Below are 16,630 nucleotides of genomic sequence, written 5' to 3'. Positions count from 1 at the left end.
GTGCACAAGGTTTCTTTCATTGTACCAAGAACTCATGAGACTCTTGTTCTGTCTTAATTTGTCTGCTTTACTGACTACCAAATTCTCTCCTCCTCAGTCACTGAATCCTATCCTTTAACTGGCAGAAACGAGCCACTGCTGTGCTGTAATGTGGATGCCGGTGGCTGGACACAGATGTGAGGAAGGCCTGTGTGTTGGCTACATTGTCTGCAGAGTAACTTCAGTCTATGCCATGGTCCGGATCTGCCATGATGCTGGGCCTACGCTGAATGCAGCCAGAGTGAATTCAGTTCCAGGTGCTACAATGGATAACTTGAGGTCTCTAAGAAACCATGCTGGACAAAAACGCCTGAATGAAATGAGCATTTTATTTTTAAAATATACTTTCTTACATAATATGAATGTATCTTACATTATAATACAAAATATTTTGTATTTCCCATGTATGCGTAGATGTAATATTTTCATATACATATACATAGATAACACAAAATGTATTTTTCATGAACAGAGCTTATGGAAAAGCTCTGCTTTCTTGCCAAAGAGCTTTAGGATGGTGTAGCTTCCAGATTAGCCTTGTCCAACAGAACTTACACTGATGATAGAAATGCTCTCCATTGGTGCTGTCCAACATGGTAGCCACCAGCCACATGGAGCTATTGGACATAAAAAGTGTGGCTAGTGCCACTGGGGACTGAAAGGTTAATTTTGTTTAATTTTAAACTTATTAAAAATCCTACATGTAGGTAGCAGGTACTGGATGGGGCAGTGCAGTTCTATATAATGAGTTTTGGTCCCTCCCGGATTTCACTGAGTTATATTTTAGGGAAAAGAAAGACTAGCCAGGAATTCATATCATGCCCGAGTTTAAGGACTTCAGTAGATACCATCTTAAGAGATAAACTGAATAAAGTATCTTTAATCACTTCTATAAGGAATATAAATTTCCAGCTTAACAGCAGAATCTTCTACTTCTTTCTCATGTTTCATTGAACATATTTCAAAGTATTGTATAAAAATTAAGACCATCCAAATAGGAATGTTTGGTAAAGTGGTTTGGCCAAAGCTTATACAGGTTAAATCTCTTTCCTAGGTGAACAGAAGCCACAGTAAGAAGATCAACATGGAAGCAAAAATTTGACTTCTGGACCATTTAATAGAGCATGAAAAGGATCTCTATTTATATAAAGTGATGTACCCCAACATCAAGAAATAATGTTGCAATATAGAATATTGCCTAAACATTGCACATTTGATTGAGTATTGCTTTTAGAAATTAATAGGCTATAGATAACCACTCAGTGTCCTTTCCTGAAAAAGCTGTGACTTCAGTAAATTTCATGATCAAATTGTTTCTGGTATATATGCTATGGTGTCTGAATATCCATTTTTCTGAAAAAAAAAAAAAAATTGATTTTAACTCTGTAACATAAGACGCATGTTCACTATAAGCAACTGAGATCAAGAGTATCTTGAAGCATAGCCCAATATTCTGTAGGAAGGAAGTTCTAAGCTTGTAACTTTCAAAGGAAGCCATGAGGTGGGAAGGGAGCTCTCTTCTCTACCCTCCAAATCCCCCAGCCCCCTCCTGCTGTCAGCATGAGACGAATTCTCTATTTCTGTTAACATGCTGGTCCACAAGACCTCAGGCCACCACCAGCTGCTAGGGAAAGCTGTGATATTGATCTTGGTTTTTAATGGGACGGGGAAATGGTCATTTCACAATGGAGTAGAGTGTGACCACATTTGAATTTGCCAGACGAAGGCCGAAGTCCTTATTTTACTTCAGTGAAATCATTTTGAAGCAATCATCACTGCTTCTTTCCCCAAGAGCAGTGTGTGTCTCCACAGCATTTTTGGTCAGACAGATCCCCAGCAGCCCCGCTCCCATGATGGTTTTCTCCACTTGCTCATCCGTGAAACCAGAACAGAAATACACGGTCCAGAGTTTGCCACGTTCTATAATTACTCAAGTCATCTGCGGTGTTTAGAGTAGGATACCATCATGCCTGAAATGAAACATACAGGCCTGGAGCCAGAATAAGATAAAACACTCCACTAGATATTCCTAACTCCACACAGGAAAGGAAAGAGAGCAGCTCTCCTTTTAAGGACTGATGTAGATGAGAGATTCCACTGCAATCAGAGTAATCTGGGAATGTTGATGACCTAGCGTTGGTGTCAACCTAAAAATGTTTGTGTTTTCCACTGACACGGGAAGTGTAGCTTCCCACTAACCTAAGATAATATTGCTGCCAATTCTGTCTGTCTCCATGACCCCTTAGAAACGACAGCTGTGAGGCTTCTTCCTAGATCACGTGTTAGCACGGCACAGAGACTGCACAGTCCTCTCAGCTGAGGCCCATTGCTCGTCAACCCCAGGCACCACTTTTGGCTCCAGGTGGAACCACCATCCATGCTCATCGCCTAGGTGAACATCTAAAGATGCTCACTGTCATGCTACTGTCTTCCCATCTCAGGGGAGCCACCTGTTCTCCCTGCCCCCTGTAAGAAGGCAACTGTCCCACTTCATAACTCCCCTGCTGACCCACCTGCCCTCTGGGAGAAGCAACTCCTCATGGTATAGCCACTTTCTTGGAAGTTTTTAGGAAGTCATATCACCCAAATCCTCACAATTTTCTGATCGAGAGCATGTGGGGATCCTTCTCCATGTGCACCACCAGGAAGGAGGTCACTATGGAGAGGAGGAAGTGCACTGGTCCCTGCGACTCCTCTCCTTTTTGTCTGCAGTCAACTGGGTGGACTACTGCAGGGACCACCCGCCAGGAGAGAGACTGAATTCTTGCCAATATGGGGGCCACACTCCTTTCTGGGATTACTGCTAACTCACACATTGGTTTAGAACTTCTCTAAAGCAAACTTCAGATGCTCGCCTTCCAGCATGTACTTCAGAAGTCCCTCCCTTCTATGGGAAGTCTTTCCTGACTTTTCACCGCAGGACCCACTGTCCCATTCCTTATGCTCCCTCCGTCCCCTCGGATTCAATGTCATGCCTCCTATAACACATTGGTGCTTTCCTTATGTGCACCTGAGGTCTCCCGTGCAGAATGGTCACCCCAGAGTGCTCAGTAAATGTGTGATAAAGAGATGGACGTAATGAGCAGCCTCTAAAACCCCCAACCATCAAATCCACATGTCACATTTGGGAAGAGATGGCCTGGGCTGCTGCAGACCCTTCACAAAGAGCACATGTCCCTGCCTCCCTGAGGGAGGCTCCTCCTTATCCTGCCATCCAGGGAGGGTGAGGAGCAGCTGGTCTGAAGCATCGCCATTCCCCAGGGCACCTGCTTAGAGAGACTACTGCTTGGAGAAGCGCCCTGGCTGGTGGCTGGCTGGGGCAGGAGGCTCTTCAAGGGGAAGGACAAAGGCCATCAACATCCCACCCACAAGCCCCATGCAGTGTACTACAGCAAATATCCGCAACTGGACCGTATGAAGGAGACCTGTGGGCGTCATGTTGTGTAGACCACACTCGGGCAAACATGATCTGTGACAGACTAGCCAAGAGCCCGCTTTTCCTCTGCTCTGTGGAATTATGGGGCTGCTGGATAATGAAACACCCGGACTATTTCTCAGGAGGCAGAGGAAGGGGATCTAACCAAACTTTAGTGGATTTGGGCTTCACAGGACAGGAGTGTTTTGAGAATGATGGAGCATTTATGCCTCTGATGATCTCGCCAAGACTCCCGATTATTTGGGTTGTACTTTATCTGCCTAATTCAAAGAGAAAGGCTGCTGTCTAAAATCTGGTAACAGCCCCAGACTGGCCTCTGCAACTGTGGCCTTGGCTGTTTTTTGGTGTCAGAGCTACACTGGGCTCAGTCTGCGTGGGTGTGCCCTAAATCACCCTTGTCTACCGGTTCTGCAAAATAGCTATCCCATTATACCTGTGTAAAACACTCCGAAGTGCGACTTAACCAACATAACAAATTGTACTTGGAAACGTTTTGCTCTTAGCAGTACCTGTGGTGAAAACATTTCCTGCACAATTCTTCATGGAAACCCCACTAGCCTGGCATATGGGAGGAGGAGGCCTGTTGTGAAACACGCTACCTAAGGTGAGACGTGTGTGTGTGTGTGTGCGTGCGTGTGCGTGTGTGTGTGTGCGTGTGTGTGTGTGCGTGTGTGATGCTACCTAAGGTGAGACGTGTGTGTGCGTGTGTGTGTGTGCGCACGCGCGTGTGTGTGCGTGTGTGTGCGCGCGCGCGTGTGTGTGTGCGCGTGTGTGTGTGCGTGTGTGTGTGTGCGCGTGTGACGCTACCTAAGGTGGGACGTGTGTGTGCGTGTGTGTGTGCGTGTGTGTGTGTGTGCGCGCGTGTGTGTGCGCCTGTGTGTGTGCGTGTGTGTGTGTCTGAAACACGCTACCTAAGGTGAGACGTGTGTGTGTGTGCGCGCGTGTGTGTGTGCGTGTGTGTGTGTGCGTGTGTGTGCGTGTGTGTGTGTGCGCGTGTGACGCTACCTAAGGTGAGACGTGTGTGTGCGTGTGTGTGTGTGCGCGCGTGTGTGTGTGCGTGTGCGCGTGTGTGTGTGTGTGCGCGTGTGTGTGTGTCTGAAACACGCTACCTAAGGTGAGACGTGTGTGTGTGTGTGCGCGCATGTGTGTGTGTGCGTGTGTGTGTGTGCGCGTGTGACGCTACCTAAGGTGAGACGTGTGTGTGTGCGTGCGCGTGTGACGCTACCTAAGGTGAGACGTGTGTGTGTGCGCGCGCACGTGTGTGTGTGTGCGCACGCGCGTGTGTGTGTGTGCGTGTGTGTGTGCGCGCGTGTGTGTGTGTGTGCGCGCGTGTGCGTGTGTGTGTGTGCGTGTTTGTACATGGGGGTCCCAGCGCCCAATCCCCCTGGTGCGATGGGGAAAGTAGAATATGGCGGGGGGGCAATGTCAAGGAAGCGTCAGCCCACACCTGATGCAGGTCTGCAAGCTGGGAGGGCCTCAGGGTTAGCCAGCCAGGATGCAATCTGGGACCCTCGAGGGCAGAGCAGAGGAGCCCCAGACACCCAGACAGCCCCGGACTGCATCCAGGGGACCTACCAGAGTGTGTCCTCAAGTGGCCAGTGAGGGCGTCCCTCCGGCGGCAGGCGTAGTTGCAGAGGTGGCATTTGAAGGGCTTCTCCCCGGAATGCAGCTTGATGTGCCGCAGCAGGTTGCCCTTCTGGGTGAAGGAGGCCCCACACTGATTGCACTGGAAGGGCCGTTCTCCTGGGACGGAGAGAGGAGAGCTGGTGAGAACTAAACTCAGCGTGGGGACACGAGGACAACGCTATGGGAAAGTTGTTTCCCACGGGGGCTTGGTGACTTCCACCGGCTGCAGGTTTGATAGAACATGAGGCTTTCAGACTAAACCTGCCAGCTCCTTAACGCTTCACTGGCTGGGTCAATTTGATCTGAAAATCTAATTTTTTTTCCCTAAATCAGAATGGCACATCACAATGCAAATTCAAACTCATTTAAATAAAGTGACTGCAACATTTTGTGATGAAGAGCCACTCTTCCTGATCAGCAGTTTTGGAATAAACCAATATCCAATTTTGCGTGTTGTGGCATTTGGTGGGGTTTTTAATGTGGCTTTTTTCAAAGGGTCTTTAAAATATGCCACTGAAGCAGCAAAATAAAAAGGAAACTCATTAAAAATGCATTTCAGGATCACAAGTTCATTTCAGCGTTACATTCTTATATTTAAATGAAAGGCACTTCATTATAACAGTTATAATAACTTCTTTTCATTTACATTTTCCCTGTATTTTCCCTTTCAATTTCTTCTCCATTACCTGTCTGTCCCTAAGCAGGCAAATCAGGAGAGAGACAGACAGAGAGCGTGAGGATGAGAGAAAGAGAGAGAGAGATGGAGAAAGATTGAATAAAATGAGAAGTTAAGAAACTGTGAAGGAAGCCCCCCGTCTTCCAAAGAAAAGTCCCAAACCTCCCTATGTCAGGGAATACAAGTCAGAGTTGCATTGAGATTTCTGGCTTTTTCTTTCTTTACAAATCCTAAAACATTTAAGCTATTATTTCTCTATCTCCATAGAAGACAAATTATAAGTAGAGGTATTCTAAGAGACACAATTTAGTTGTTATGAAGGAATTCTTTCAGGGGTGATACTGTTGCATTTGTGACTAAGAAAACTCCTGACCCTCTGCTCTGTGTGACAGCACATGTGTCTCCATTCTGGAGCTGACAAAGGAATAAACAGGTATCTGAGAAAAAGAAATACGCTGTTGTCCTACTGAGTAGTCACAGGTCTTAGAATCCAAATCAGGGAACATTTCATTTAACTCTCACTTTGAAGAGTGATACATTTGTCATGTTTAAGTAAACATGAAACTCTTGAAAAACAAATGCTTTATTTAGAGGAAGAATGCTGTGTGACCACAATGCCTGCTGTTGAGATACCATATCAACATATTTCCTGGAGTCACTTTTTTCTCAGGAAAAGACAATGTATTAAAATGTCGATTGAACCATTTCCCCGACTGATTAATGTGATTATGGTAAAGAAGACAGCACTTCTCAAAAATGATCATACAGAAGCATATCTGGCACTATTAACATCCACACCAGATTAAATTTAAAAGTGTATATTGACACTTGAATTTCATGATTATCATCACTTTTTTTAAGCTGGCAGGTTAGATGCACTACTATAAAAGCTGAAACTAATTTACAGTGATATTCAATTACAGGCCAATTGGAGGGGTCCTGATATTAACCCAGAGGTATCTAGTATTTCTGCAAATCCCTATAGAAATTGGTCTTGGCTAAGCAGAGAGGAGGTTAAATGTAAGCAGGTTGGAAGGTGATGGTGAAACTAAGTAACGAACTAAATATACTCCCTGAGTTACAAACCCGTACACGTAAATCAATACTGGATGAAGAGACTACAAGAGCTAGCAGCCAGGTAGCCCATGAGTGTTTCCACTGGAGAGACATCATTTAATGATCTATTAGGAGCACTTCTGGGCTTTCCTTGCACTTGAGCATAGATGTGTGCATTTAGCTCCAAGTGGATATAAAAGGAGAAGTAGAGTGAGCTGGTGCAGGAAGACCCAGGCAATGTGAGATGGACACGCCCCCAACTACAGCTCTCATTTGGACAGGGTGGCCCCCCGAAGAAAGCTCACGTCACAGAAATGCTCGCAATAAGAATGTGGCAAAATCCTGGTGACACAACAGTGTTTGTGACTCCAGCCCTGCACTTACACCTGGGAAAGACCTCCTCCCGTGCTGGGAAGGTGCTGGAGTCCAGTGTCTCTCCCCAAATCTGGGGGTCTTCAGGGAAAACAGGAGGCAGAGCCAACGTCTCTGTCCATCACAGACAGAAAGGGCAGATTGCCACAGACACACTGCCTTTCTGCAGAGCAGAGCAGGGCAGGCAGGCATGATTTCACTTGGATCCTGCTGTGCCTGCAAACAAATTTCACTGGAAACCTTTTTTGCTTCGGAGTGCCTATGCTGGCAGGAACACATAGCACAAGGCATGGGGTCTTAGGAGAGCATTCCCAAAAGTGACAAGACAGAGCACTCTACTCGAGCAGTTTTCTTTAGGGGGGTCTGCAGCTAAGAAGACGCGTCCATGGAGCTGAGGCACAAGAACAGCCCACGCCCTGTGTGTTCTTGTATGGCTGAGGGCCATCATTTGTCTTCTGAAAGTCAATAGCTATTGCAGCTGAGTAGGTCGAGTTTCTTGAAGGTTTTATTTACTTTTATTTCATTGGGATGAGGACTTTGATGTCATGAATTTGAAATTTATTTTTGAATCCCAGTGACTCCACAGATCTCCCATTTTAGGAACCCTCTATAAGAATGTTTGAGCCTCCTCTAATAACTTCGCTGGGTAAAAACGGAAGTCTTCATGGATGCCTACATCATAGAATTTGAGGGCATACCAGAAGAAAGTGAAAAAAATATGTTTGAACTGCAAGAACTGATGTAGGTCTACTGTAACCATACCTAGGAAGAGCAGTGCCACTAGAGTGCTGTGTTTAGGAAGCTTGGGGACTGCACCTTTTTATCTTACAGATGGGAAGTAAGTAGGCACAGATTCTCTTCTTGGTCTTTATTACTGAAAAGCCCCTCATTTAGAATAATAAAGCAGTGTATTTGCACTCTGCACTTCCTGCTTCCTTCTTGCCTCTCTCCCCGCTGGTTCTCACACTAGCCCTGAGATGCTGGTGGGGAAGGCCATTACACCCGAGTCAAAAATATGAAACTGCACAACAGGGGAAGTGACGTGCTGGTGTCGATGAGCTGATTAGAAAATGGCACCAGAGGTACTTCACCAACATGGGGATACGGGCCGAGGCAAGACTGCCCCCTGAATCCCCTCAGTGTATCCCAGAAGGGACTGGGAAGCTGACTCAGCCATGGGCAAAAGGAGGAACACTGGTCACAGTGCAAGTCCCAGCCTGTCCTGTGGGGATTCACGTCACACCTAAGCCCCAGATGGAGAGCCCACTGAACGGCCCTGCTAGTGTCACTGCTCAGCTGCACTGCCGGGCTGCCTGAGGAGGCTCAGCGCTCCACACCTTGGGAGGCTGTTAGGAATGCCTGTTCTCCTGCCTCTCCCCAGTCTGAAGCAGAGCTGATTGTTCACAAGACCTCAAGTGATTTACACGCTCTTTCAAGTTTGAGAAGCATTGCTCTCGAAATATTTTAAGCATAAAGGATGGAGAAACCACTTCTTTTCTAAGATATTCCTCTCAGATCCCAGGAAAATGAAAACCTTTCTAGCATGTCTAGTTATTCAAACTACGTTTGGTCAAACCAAGTATTTCTGTATCTACCTGGGACCCTCTATATTTAGGCAAGTGGAAATGCATGATGAAGATAATTCATGAGTTCATTGCTTCAAGTGCGTTTATTTCTTTAATAAAGGGCAAGGCAGAAACTATAAAATTGACTTCTGAAAGTTATTTGTTCTGTAAGTGAAAAACTCAGTTTATTGGTGTGCAGGTGGCACCTAGCCACTATTTGTTGGGAGAAGTGAGCAGCAAACAGCAGGTGCCACCCGGCATATCTGTACTTGGCAGGCTTATTCATTAAATGTAATTATTCTTTTTATCAAGGCAGGCAGTCATTATATTTTGGCAATTTAGTATGCCAGAATTTGAGTCACGTATCAAATATTTATTTAAGAGAAATTTTCACTGTACAGTCAGGCTTTACATGAATTAACAGGAAAGTAATTCATTTGTGAGGTCTATTCCTCATCAGGGATGGATTACCATGGGTCCTGGAGTACCCTGTTAAGTGTCTGTCACAGGGGAGCCTATCTTCACGTTAATTTCCACCTCATTACAAAGGTGAGGCTGGGACCACCCTCTTGCACACTTGCTTCACTTAGGGCTGAGTGTGATGTGTCTATTTCACTGGATGATTTGAGGTTAGAGACCATTCGAAAAAGCAAAGTTTGCTTAATTCTAGAAGTTGAATTTTTATTGAAGATGGGTATCTATTGATATCAACTTATTTTTAGGTTTCCAGGTATACTACAAATGGAATAAATCATTTTGGAAACTGCCCTGATTCAAATGTAAAAATTACCACCCCACAGATATCTGCATTTCTTGATAAAACGGCTTTCTGGCTCATGAAATTTTCTGAATTCCTGCTTAATTTTTGATAAACATATTTTTGTTTGGTCCCACGGAAGCAGCACACAAGGGTCTGATTTCAAGTCATCTCCATCACTTTCCTGAAGTATCTTAACAGAATCTGCTAGGCCTTTAAAACAGGACTTTCAACTAGTGTCTTCCTCTTTTGCAGTGGCAGACGCTAGCTTTATGATGACCTGATGATGCCAGCTCAGAGGCAGTGATGGCTCAGGGTCTCTGTGTTTCATCTTCCAGCTTTCAGTGACTGCGAGAGGTGGTGGATCTATTGTGTTTTACCCAACTTTAGAACAGCTTCCCACGTGAAGAAACGTTTCTGTTCAATTCATAAGAAACCTCCTGCCTGCAGTTAAATAAGTGTGTGCCATTCATATTTTACTTCTAAGACTTCAGCCTCATGAGTGGCAGTGACTGGACAGTTCTGTGACAGCTCCATCAACGTGACCGACTATTAGAGACACGTGGACTGTCAGAGCACGGCCAGCACGGGCTTGCCATACTTCCCACACCCCTGGTGAGGGGGCATCCTGCGAGCCTGGGCACACCTTGCTGACACTAGGGTGCCCATGTTCCTTCCTTTCTGGACACAGAACATGACATTCTCTTATACCTCCAGTAAACCTTTCAGCAAGACAGGGGATTTGGGAGTTCTTCAGGAATTTGAGCTGATAACCAGTGGCCATAAAAGCATCTGATTCAAAGTCTCCCCTGTTGGAGGGCAAGCCATCTGAAAGCACATCTGAAGTCTTTCTGAAATCTTGATTTTTCTACTATTCCATCATTCAGTATTGTTTCTAAAAATCAATCCCTGTTAGTCTGAATACAAATAAAACACACATTTTTCTCAGTGGAAATTTTGAGGAGTAAGTTTTGGTGTATCAGGATTTTTGTTTTGTTTTGTGGAGGGTGATCACTTTGCACATGTACCCTGAGGGCTCAGCTGAGACTACTTAGTACGTGTTAATATAACAGGCCCTCATCAGGCCTCTCAGGTGATACTGTTCACTTTTCCCTTGTTTTTTTTAGAGCGTGGAATTGGTACATGTTGAGAAGTTCTTTCCAAGGCTGTACCAGGTAAGAACTCTGACTCAGGACCACTTGGCACCAATTGCTTGCAACAACTGAGATACCAGTCAATTGAAACATGCTCAGAACACTCAAGGAAGACAGGATGCTTTCCTCCTTCAAACCCCATGGACCCTCTCAGGCCACTAAAGGAAAAACTGAGCCAGGCCTTACCAGTGTGGCTTCTTTTGTGAACCATGAGCACATTGGGCCCGATGCAAATGATCCCACAGATATCACACTTTAGTTTTCCGTTAGGAAGTCGAATGCCTCCAACTCCTGACAAAGCCGAGCTGCCTTGGTCCCTGTGGGAGCCATTCATTTTCTCTCCCGAGGCATCAAGCATTCGTAAATCCTCCGCACATTCTTCCCCATTCATTTCACAGGCACGCCCATTCTCTTCATCACTCTGAGTCTCTACTTTAACATTACTGGCTGAAAGAAACAATACAGGAGGCCACTCAGTGTCATTGCAAAAAAAAAAAAAAAGATGCAGCAAAACAACACAGCAGCAAAAAGACAGTCAAATAGGCGTGGAGAGCCACTAACAGAAATTCTTGGCAAATCCAAGGGGAGAGCAGCCTGAGCTCCCCGTGCATTCAGCCTTGAGAAAGCTTTGGTGGCGGGCCTTGGGATGCCCCTGGGGTTACAGGGGGATCTGCTAGCCCTCTCCATAGGCTCCAGTGGCGAGTGTCTGAAAACGTGCTAGAAAGCTGTTTACATAGTTCCCACTTTAGAGTTGGGCCTTCACTTTAAGCAGGTTCACGCCACCAATCCGCAGCCTCATGGAACCTCAGGAGTGGTCTGAGGCCAACTCCTCCACCCAACCCACCGGATGGGCACCTTGCCCTAGAAGGGGGGTACTGGGTCACACAATCCAACTCTCTAAGATGTGTGAACTTGTTTGGCAAAATACCTAGTAAGTGGTTATCAAGTCTGAAAACGTCTGTTTTCTGTTACTTGTGAGGCTACCTTTCCTTGTGCCAGGTAAACATTAATAAACCTTGGGACAAAACTCGGTAAACACAAAAATGCTCAGAGTTCTGACCACATTTCCCTTTTGGATTTCTGGAAGATGTTTCTGTTTCTTTGGTACATGACTATTTGAATTCCTGTTTATCTTAAATAACGCAAATGAACCCTGTGTTCTAAAGGAACGGTGTCATTTTTCCACCACTTCTACTTGCTGAAGGGTTAGTTGGGATAGTTTATGAATGTAGATATCTGGAAGAGTGTTTTTTCCAAAGAGAAAGAAGCTTGTGTGGGGTGCGGGTGGGAGGTGAACTTTTTGTGTCTTGAATATAATGACCACTACTGACTCTGCATTACTGTTTCCTTTAAGTTACACGTGTTAGGGTAATTATGTCATTCAAATATTTTCCTTCCTAAAAAAGATAGGAGATATTTCATTTGCACACTTCAGAAAACTGACTGATGATACACTGGTGAATCCAACACTGTAATGACTAAGAGAATTTGTAGTTACACTGAAAGCCATCATTTTAATAACCATTGTTACAGACTAGTAAGAGTAGGTAGGTAAATTCTGCTAAGTAAAATGATCAATAAGACAGATGAAAATCAAGACTAAACACATATATATGTATTTTTGAGACAGGGTCTTCCTCTGTCACCCAGGCTGGAGTGCAGTGGCACGGTTCACTGCAGCCTCTGTCTCCCAGGATAGAGTCATCCTCCCACCTCAACCTCCTTAGTAGCTGTGACTAAAGTTGTGTAACACCATATCTGGCCAATTTTTTTTTTTGGTATTTTTTTGTAGAGATGGGTGTTGCCATGTTGCCCAGGCTGGTCTCAAACTCCTGAGCTCGGTGATCTACCTGTCTTCGTCTCCCAAAGTGTTGGGATTACAGGTATGAGCCACTGTGCTCAGCCTAAACTACATAATTTTAGATGAACATTTTCAATCAACGGTTCTCTGAGTTTGGTCCCTGGAGAAGCAGCATCACCATCGCCTGAGAACTTGCTAGAAACACAGACTCCCAGGCTTACCCCAGAGCTGCTGGCTTGGGAGCTCGGCTGTGGGCCCAGCAGTCTGTTTTAATGAACACTCCAGAAGATTCTAAGGCACACTGGGGACTGAGAGCAATTGTTTTAAATAACTAACTTAGTTAATAACACTCCCAGCTTATTTTATTCGGTGAGTTCCTCTTGATTTAGAGAACTACAATCCAGACACTGAAATAAAAACACCTGGTCTGGAGTCTTAGCTGCACTATTTAGAAACGCTGAGATCTTAGGCAAGTCATGTAACTTCTCTGTGCCTTGATTTCCTCATCCATGAAAATGGGAATTATTATAGCACCAGCCTAACAGGGCTGACAGATGAGAAGTCAGCTGACAACAGGGGCTGGGGCATGGCAGGTGGAAGCTCACCCCCAGTGGTTCCCGTACAGTGTTCTACCTAACCCCAACACCACGTGCTGGGCACACAGCAAGCACACAGCACGTTCATTGCACTCTGCTATTTAACCTTCACAACAACTCCCTAAGGGCAGTGCTATCATTATCCCCTTTTACAGTTGAAGAAGCCAAGGCACAGAGAGACTGAACAACTTGCTAAGGTCACATAGCTAGCAAGGGGCAGAGCTGGAAGGTAACTGCAGGTAGCCTGGCTCCAACACCCAAATTCCTAACCCTTATACAGCCATCCCTTGGTAACTGCAGTGCATCGGTTCTGAAGCTTCTGAAGGTCCATGGATGCGCAAGTCCCTAAATTGGTGCTAGAGAACCTATGGTTACGAAAAATCAGCTGTCCGTACCCACAGGTTCTGTGTCTCTCGAATACTGTTTTTTCAAGCCATGGTGAGTTGAATCTGCAGAGGCTGGACCTATGGCTATGGTGGGCTGACTGTACTCTAGTATTTTCCCATTAGCTCTTTAGGGAAATGACTTACAGATGAATAAGGACATCAAATGAATTAACTGGGACATGGTGGACTTGGAGAGCGCTGAAGTGAGGATGCTACGGAGGCTGAACAGAGATGCCTGTCTCCTCCAACAGATCCTGGCATTATGCAGGATCATCCTGAGAAATCCAGCAGTGGGGATTCTCCAAATGCTCTCCCCTTCAGATTCTGAGGATCAGAGCCTCAGAGCATCTGAGCAGCCTCCTGCTATCCTCTCCCCACTGCCAGGGATGAGATTCTTGGAAAACAAAGGAGACAGGCAGGCAGGTGAGGCTGGTTGGCTGTAGAGGCAATGGTTCTTAATGACCATTGAGTTCTCTGGAATCGGTACTCTCAGGTAGGGGCTGTGCATCTTTTTGGGAGGAACCTAATTCTCTAGGCCCTCCTTGCTCACCAGTGTCTACACTAGCCTGCTCTGGAAACACAATGAGGCTGCAAAGATCTGTGTACTCCTTAATCTAAGATTAATTTTAGGACTGGGTGTGGTGGCTCACGCCTGTAATCCCAGCACTTTGGGAGGCCAAGGCAGGTGGGTCACGAGGTCAGCAGTTCAAGACCAGCCTGACCAACATGGTGAAACCCCCATTCCTACTAAAAATAAAAAATGAGCCAGGCATGGTGGCATGCCTGTAATCTCAGCTACTCAGAAGGCTGAGGCAGGAGAATTGCTTCAAGGAGGTGAAGATTGCAGTGAGCCAAGATTGTGCCACTGCACTCCAACCTGGGTGACAGAGCCAGACTCTGTCTCAAAGAAATATATATTTTTAATCATTTATCTTGTTTAAAAAATGAGATTAGAACACAATGGAGCAAATTCAGATTGTAGTGGCAAGTTTTACAAATACAGGCGCTAAGACAAGGGCCATAGTGAAGGTGTAGGCTGAGTGCTTCAGAGGCTAGAGAAAGGACGGCACGCAGAAGAATGGGCATTGGGATAATCCCCCTGGAATGTTCCCCTACGCAGCTTGACTTCATAAATGTAGAGGCAACCAATTTCAGAGAATTGACTCTTGCTTTCCCATGGGCACATATGGCCTACTAGAACTTGCCAGAAGCCATCAACTGTTCTTCTGGATTATTAAGAACGAGTATTTCTGGGATTCTTTGGCATGCTCTATGGCGTGTGCTCTTGATGAATGTGTGGGCACTTGCAGGAAGGGAGCAGAACAGCAGGGAAGCTTTGGACACAAGCTTTGGGTTTCTGGCATCAGGAGCACCAGTTCTGCTATAGCAGGCTGCTTGCATGAGGAGGCAAAGCTATGTGTCAGGAAGGAAGCAGAAGCATGGGGAAAGCCCACGATGGATGCTGCCTTAGATATCACGGATGTCCTCAAAGCCAGAAGCCTGGAGATGAGTCACTCATTGGACAAATGGTGGCTGAAAGCAGCACTCTGTCCTTGTTAGCCTTCATGACACTATCTCCGAGAGATGTAACAGAACCAGAAGAGAAAGAGGCTCAAAAGGCACAAGAGGCTATCACATACTGTCCTGAGATTGATGTGGATACCAAGTACAATCCTAGGGAGATAGGTACCTACATCTCCATCCTTACACCGGATGGCTAGGTGTAAGGACATCTACAGAAGATTGGTCACACAGGTCTGTAGGAACGGCAGTAGGGATGATCAACTCAGGAAGAGATAGAATTTGAAGAGGAAAATTAAAAATGCTGAGATGCTCTAGGTTTCTAAAAATGAGTATGTAGACAATATCCACAGATCACTGTGGGTGAGGGCGAAAAAGCAAAAACAATGGAAAAAGGACAGAGAAGCCTGTGTTAGCAAATGCTCAACACCTTTTAAACAGGAGTTAGATGGCAGGTGCTGAGCGTTCCAGGGCTGGAAGCTTCCAGTGCTATTCAGACAAGTTCTAAGACATTTTATGACAGGAAAGGTCTGTAAAGTCTAAGACAGGGGCTGGATAACTGCTGGGTGCCGGCAGGATTTGGTGGGAACAGAGTGGCCAACACTGTCCCCATGGGGCACATTAGATTCAAGCAGTGTGTGGATTTCCCGTAAATAGGGTTAAGGTCCTCGTTTCTTTGTGGAAAAATGCAGACGGGGTGCTGGTTATATAGACGAGATCAAGAGACTTCTGTCCACCCAAGGAGGCTGTTCAGGAAAATGGGGTCTCTTATCTAGCTAGGAGGAGAATACCAACAACTTGCTTATGGTTTTCATAGGGGACAGAAATCAGGGCTTCAAACTATCTTCGTAAGTTGCAACTATAGACTGGATCTCAAAATCTGAAACCTATGAGTCATAAATGTAAGGACCTGTGAACTTAAAATACACATTTTAAAAACACAAGCCCAGAATGAGAGGGTCTTGGCTTCCCATGTAAGTGTGAAAAAGGCTTCTGGGGTTTTCCCTGGAAGGTAAGCTCAATCAGAGATGTGGACAGAAGAAAGAAAGACAGAAGAAGGAGTCACGGAGTCCTGTACTCACCGAAATCTGGAATCTTCTGTACCAGCCAGGCTGTATGTATGCCTCCTTTAAAAAGCACAGCACAGGCTGGTGCAGGTTTGGAAGAAAGTCAATCGGTGGGGCATGAAACTAACTCCTGAGAGCAAGATTGGTGGCACAGGATTCACACTTCCTCAGTTTGGCCCCTGAGAGTGAAGAAGGTGCCCAGGAGAGGCAAGTGGGAGGTGAGTGCAAGAAGGGGTTCTTCTGAGAGAGGGGTTTGCAGCTGTGGAAGGCGTCCACATAGAGGGCAGAGAAGCAAGCCCTGGAGGCTGGTGGGAGCCCTGATGGCAAGTGCCTGCCACCGTAGTTGTGTGACAGCCTCCATCAATATGCCTCCCATTCAAGGAGCGAGGAGTTCAGGACCTTTGTCTTGCAGGCCTTTCCCTTTACCTAGAAGAAAAGAACAAGTGGGCTTGGCCTGTTGATGGCAGTGAACACATCCACTTGTGAGGGAGGCTCTGCAAGAATGTGAGTTTTGTGGGCCCTTTCCTTCATTTTGGAAACCATCATCCTGCAGAAGACAATGACACCAGCTGTTGCTT

The 16,630-nt window shown here is 45.8% G+C and overlaps 1 protein-coding gene across 12 annotated transcripts in view; it reads right to left on the bottom strand.

Annotated features, from left to right (window-relative positions):
- The window catches only part of IKZF1 (IKAROS family zinc finger 1), a 99,484-nt gene that overhangs the window by 17,436 nt on the left and 65,418 nt on the right, over positions 1–16,630 (bottom strand). For 9 of the 12 annotated variants that reach the window (XM_035253388.3, XM_035253389.3, XM_078342435.1 and 6 more), the window contains 2 exons: positions 10,868–11,128; positions 5,051–5,218 (listed from right to left, as the gene is read on the bottom strand). In XM_035253388.3, the coding sequence (XP_035109279.1) occupies positions 5,051–5,218; positions 10,868–11,128 (429 nt within the window). The remainder of the gene's footprint in view (positions 1–5,050; positions 5,219–10,867; positions 11,129–16,630) is intronic. The other 3 variants (XM_035253390.3, XM_017975187.4, XM_017975190.4) reach the window with 1 other exon arrangement.

Source organism: Callithrix jacchus, chromosome 11 (genome assembly GCF_049354715.1).
Source record: "Callithrix jacchus isolate 240 chromosome 11, calJac240_pri, whole genome shotgun sequence".
NCBI classification, from domain to species: Eukaryota; Metazoa; Chordata; class Mammalia; order Primates; family Cebidae; genus Callithrix; species Callithrix jacchus.
This window is presented reverse-complemented; position numbering and strand designations above follow the sequence as displayed.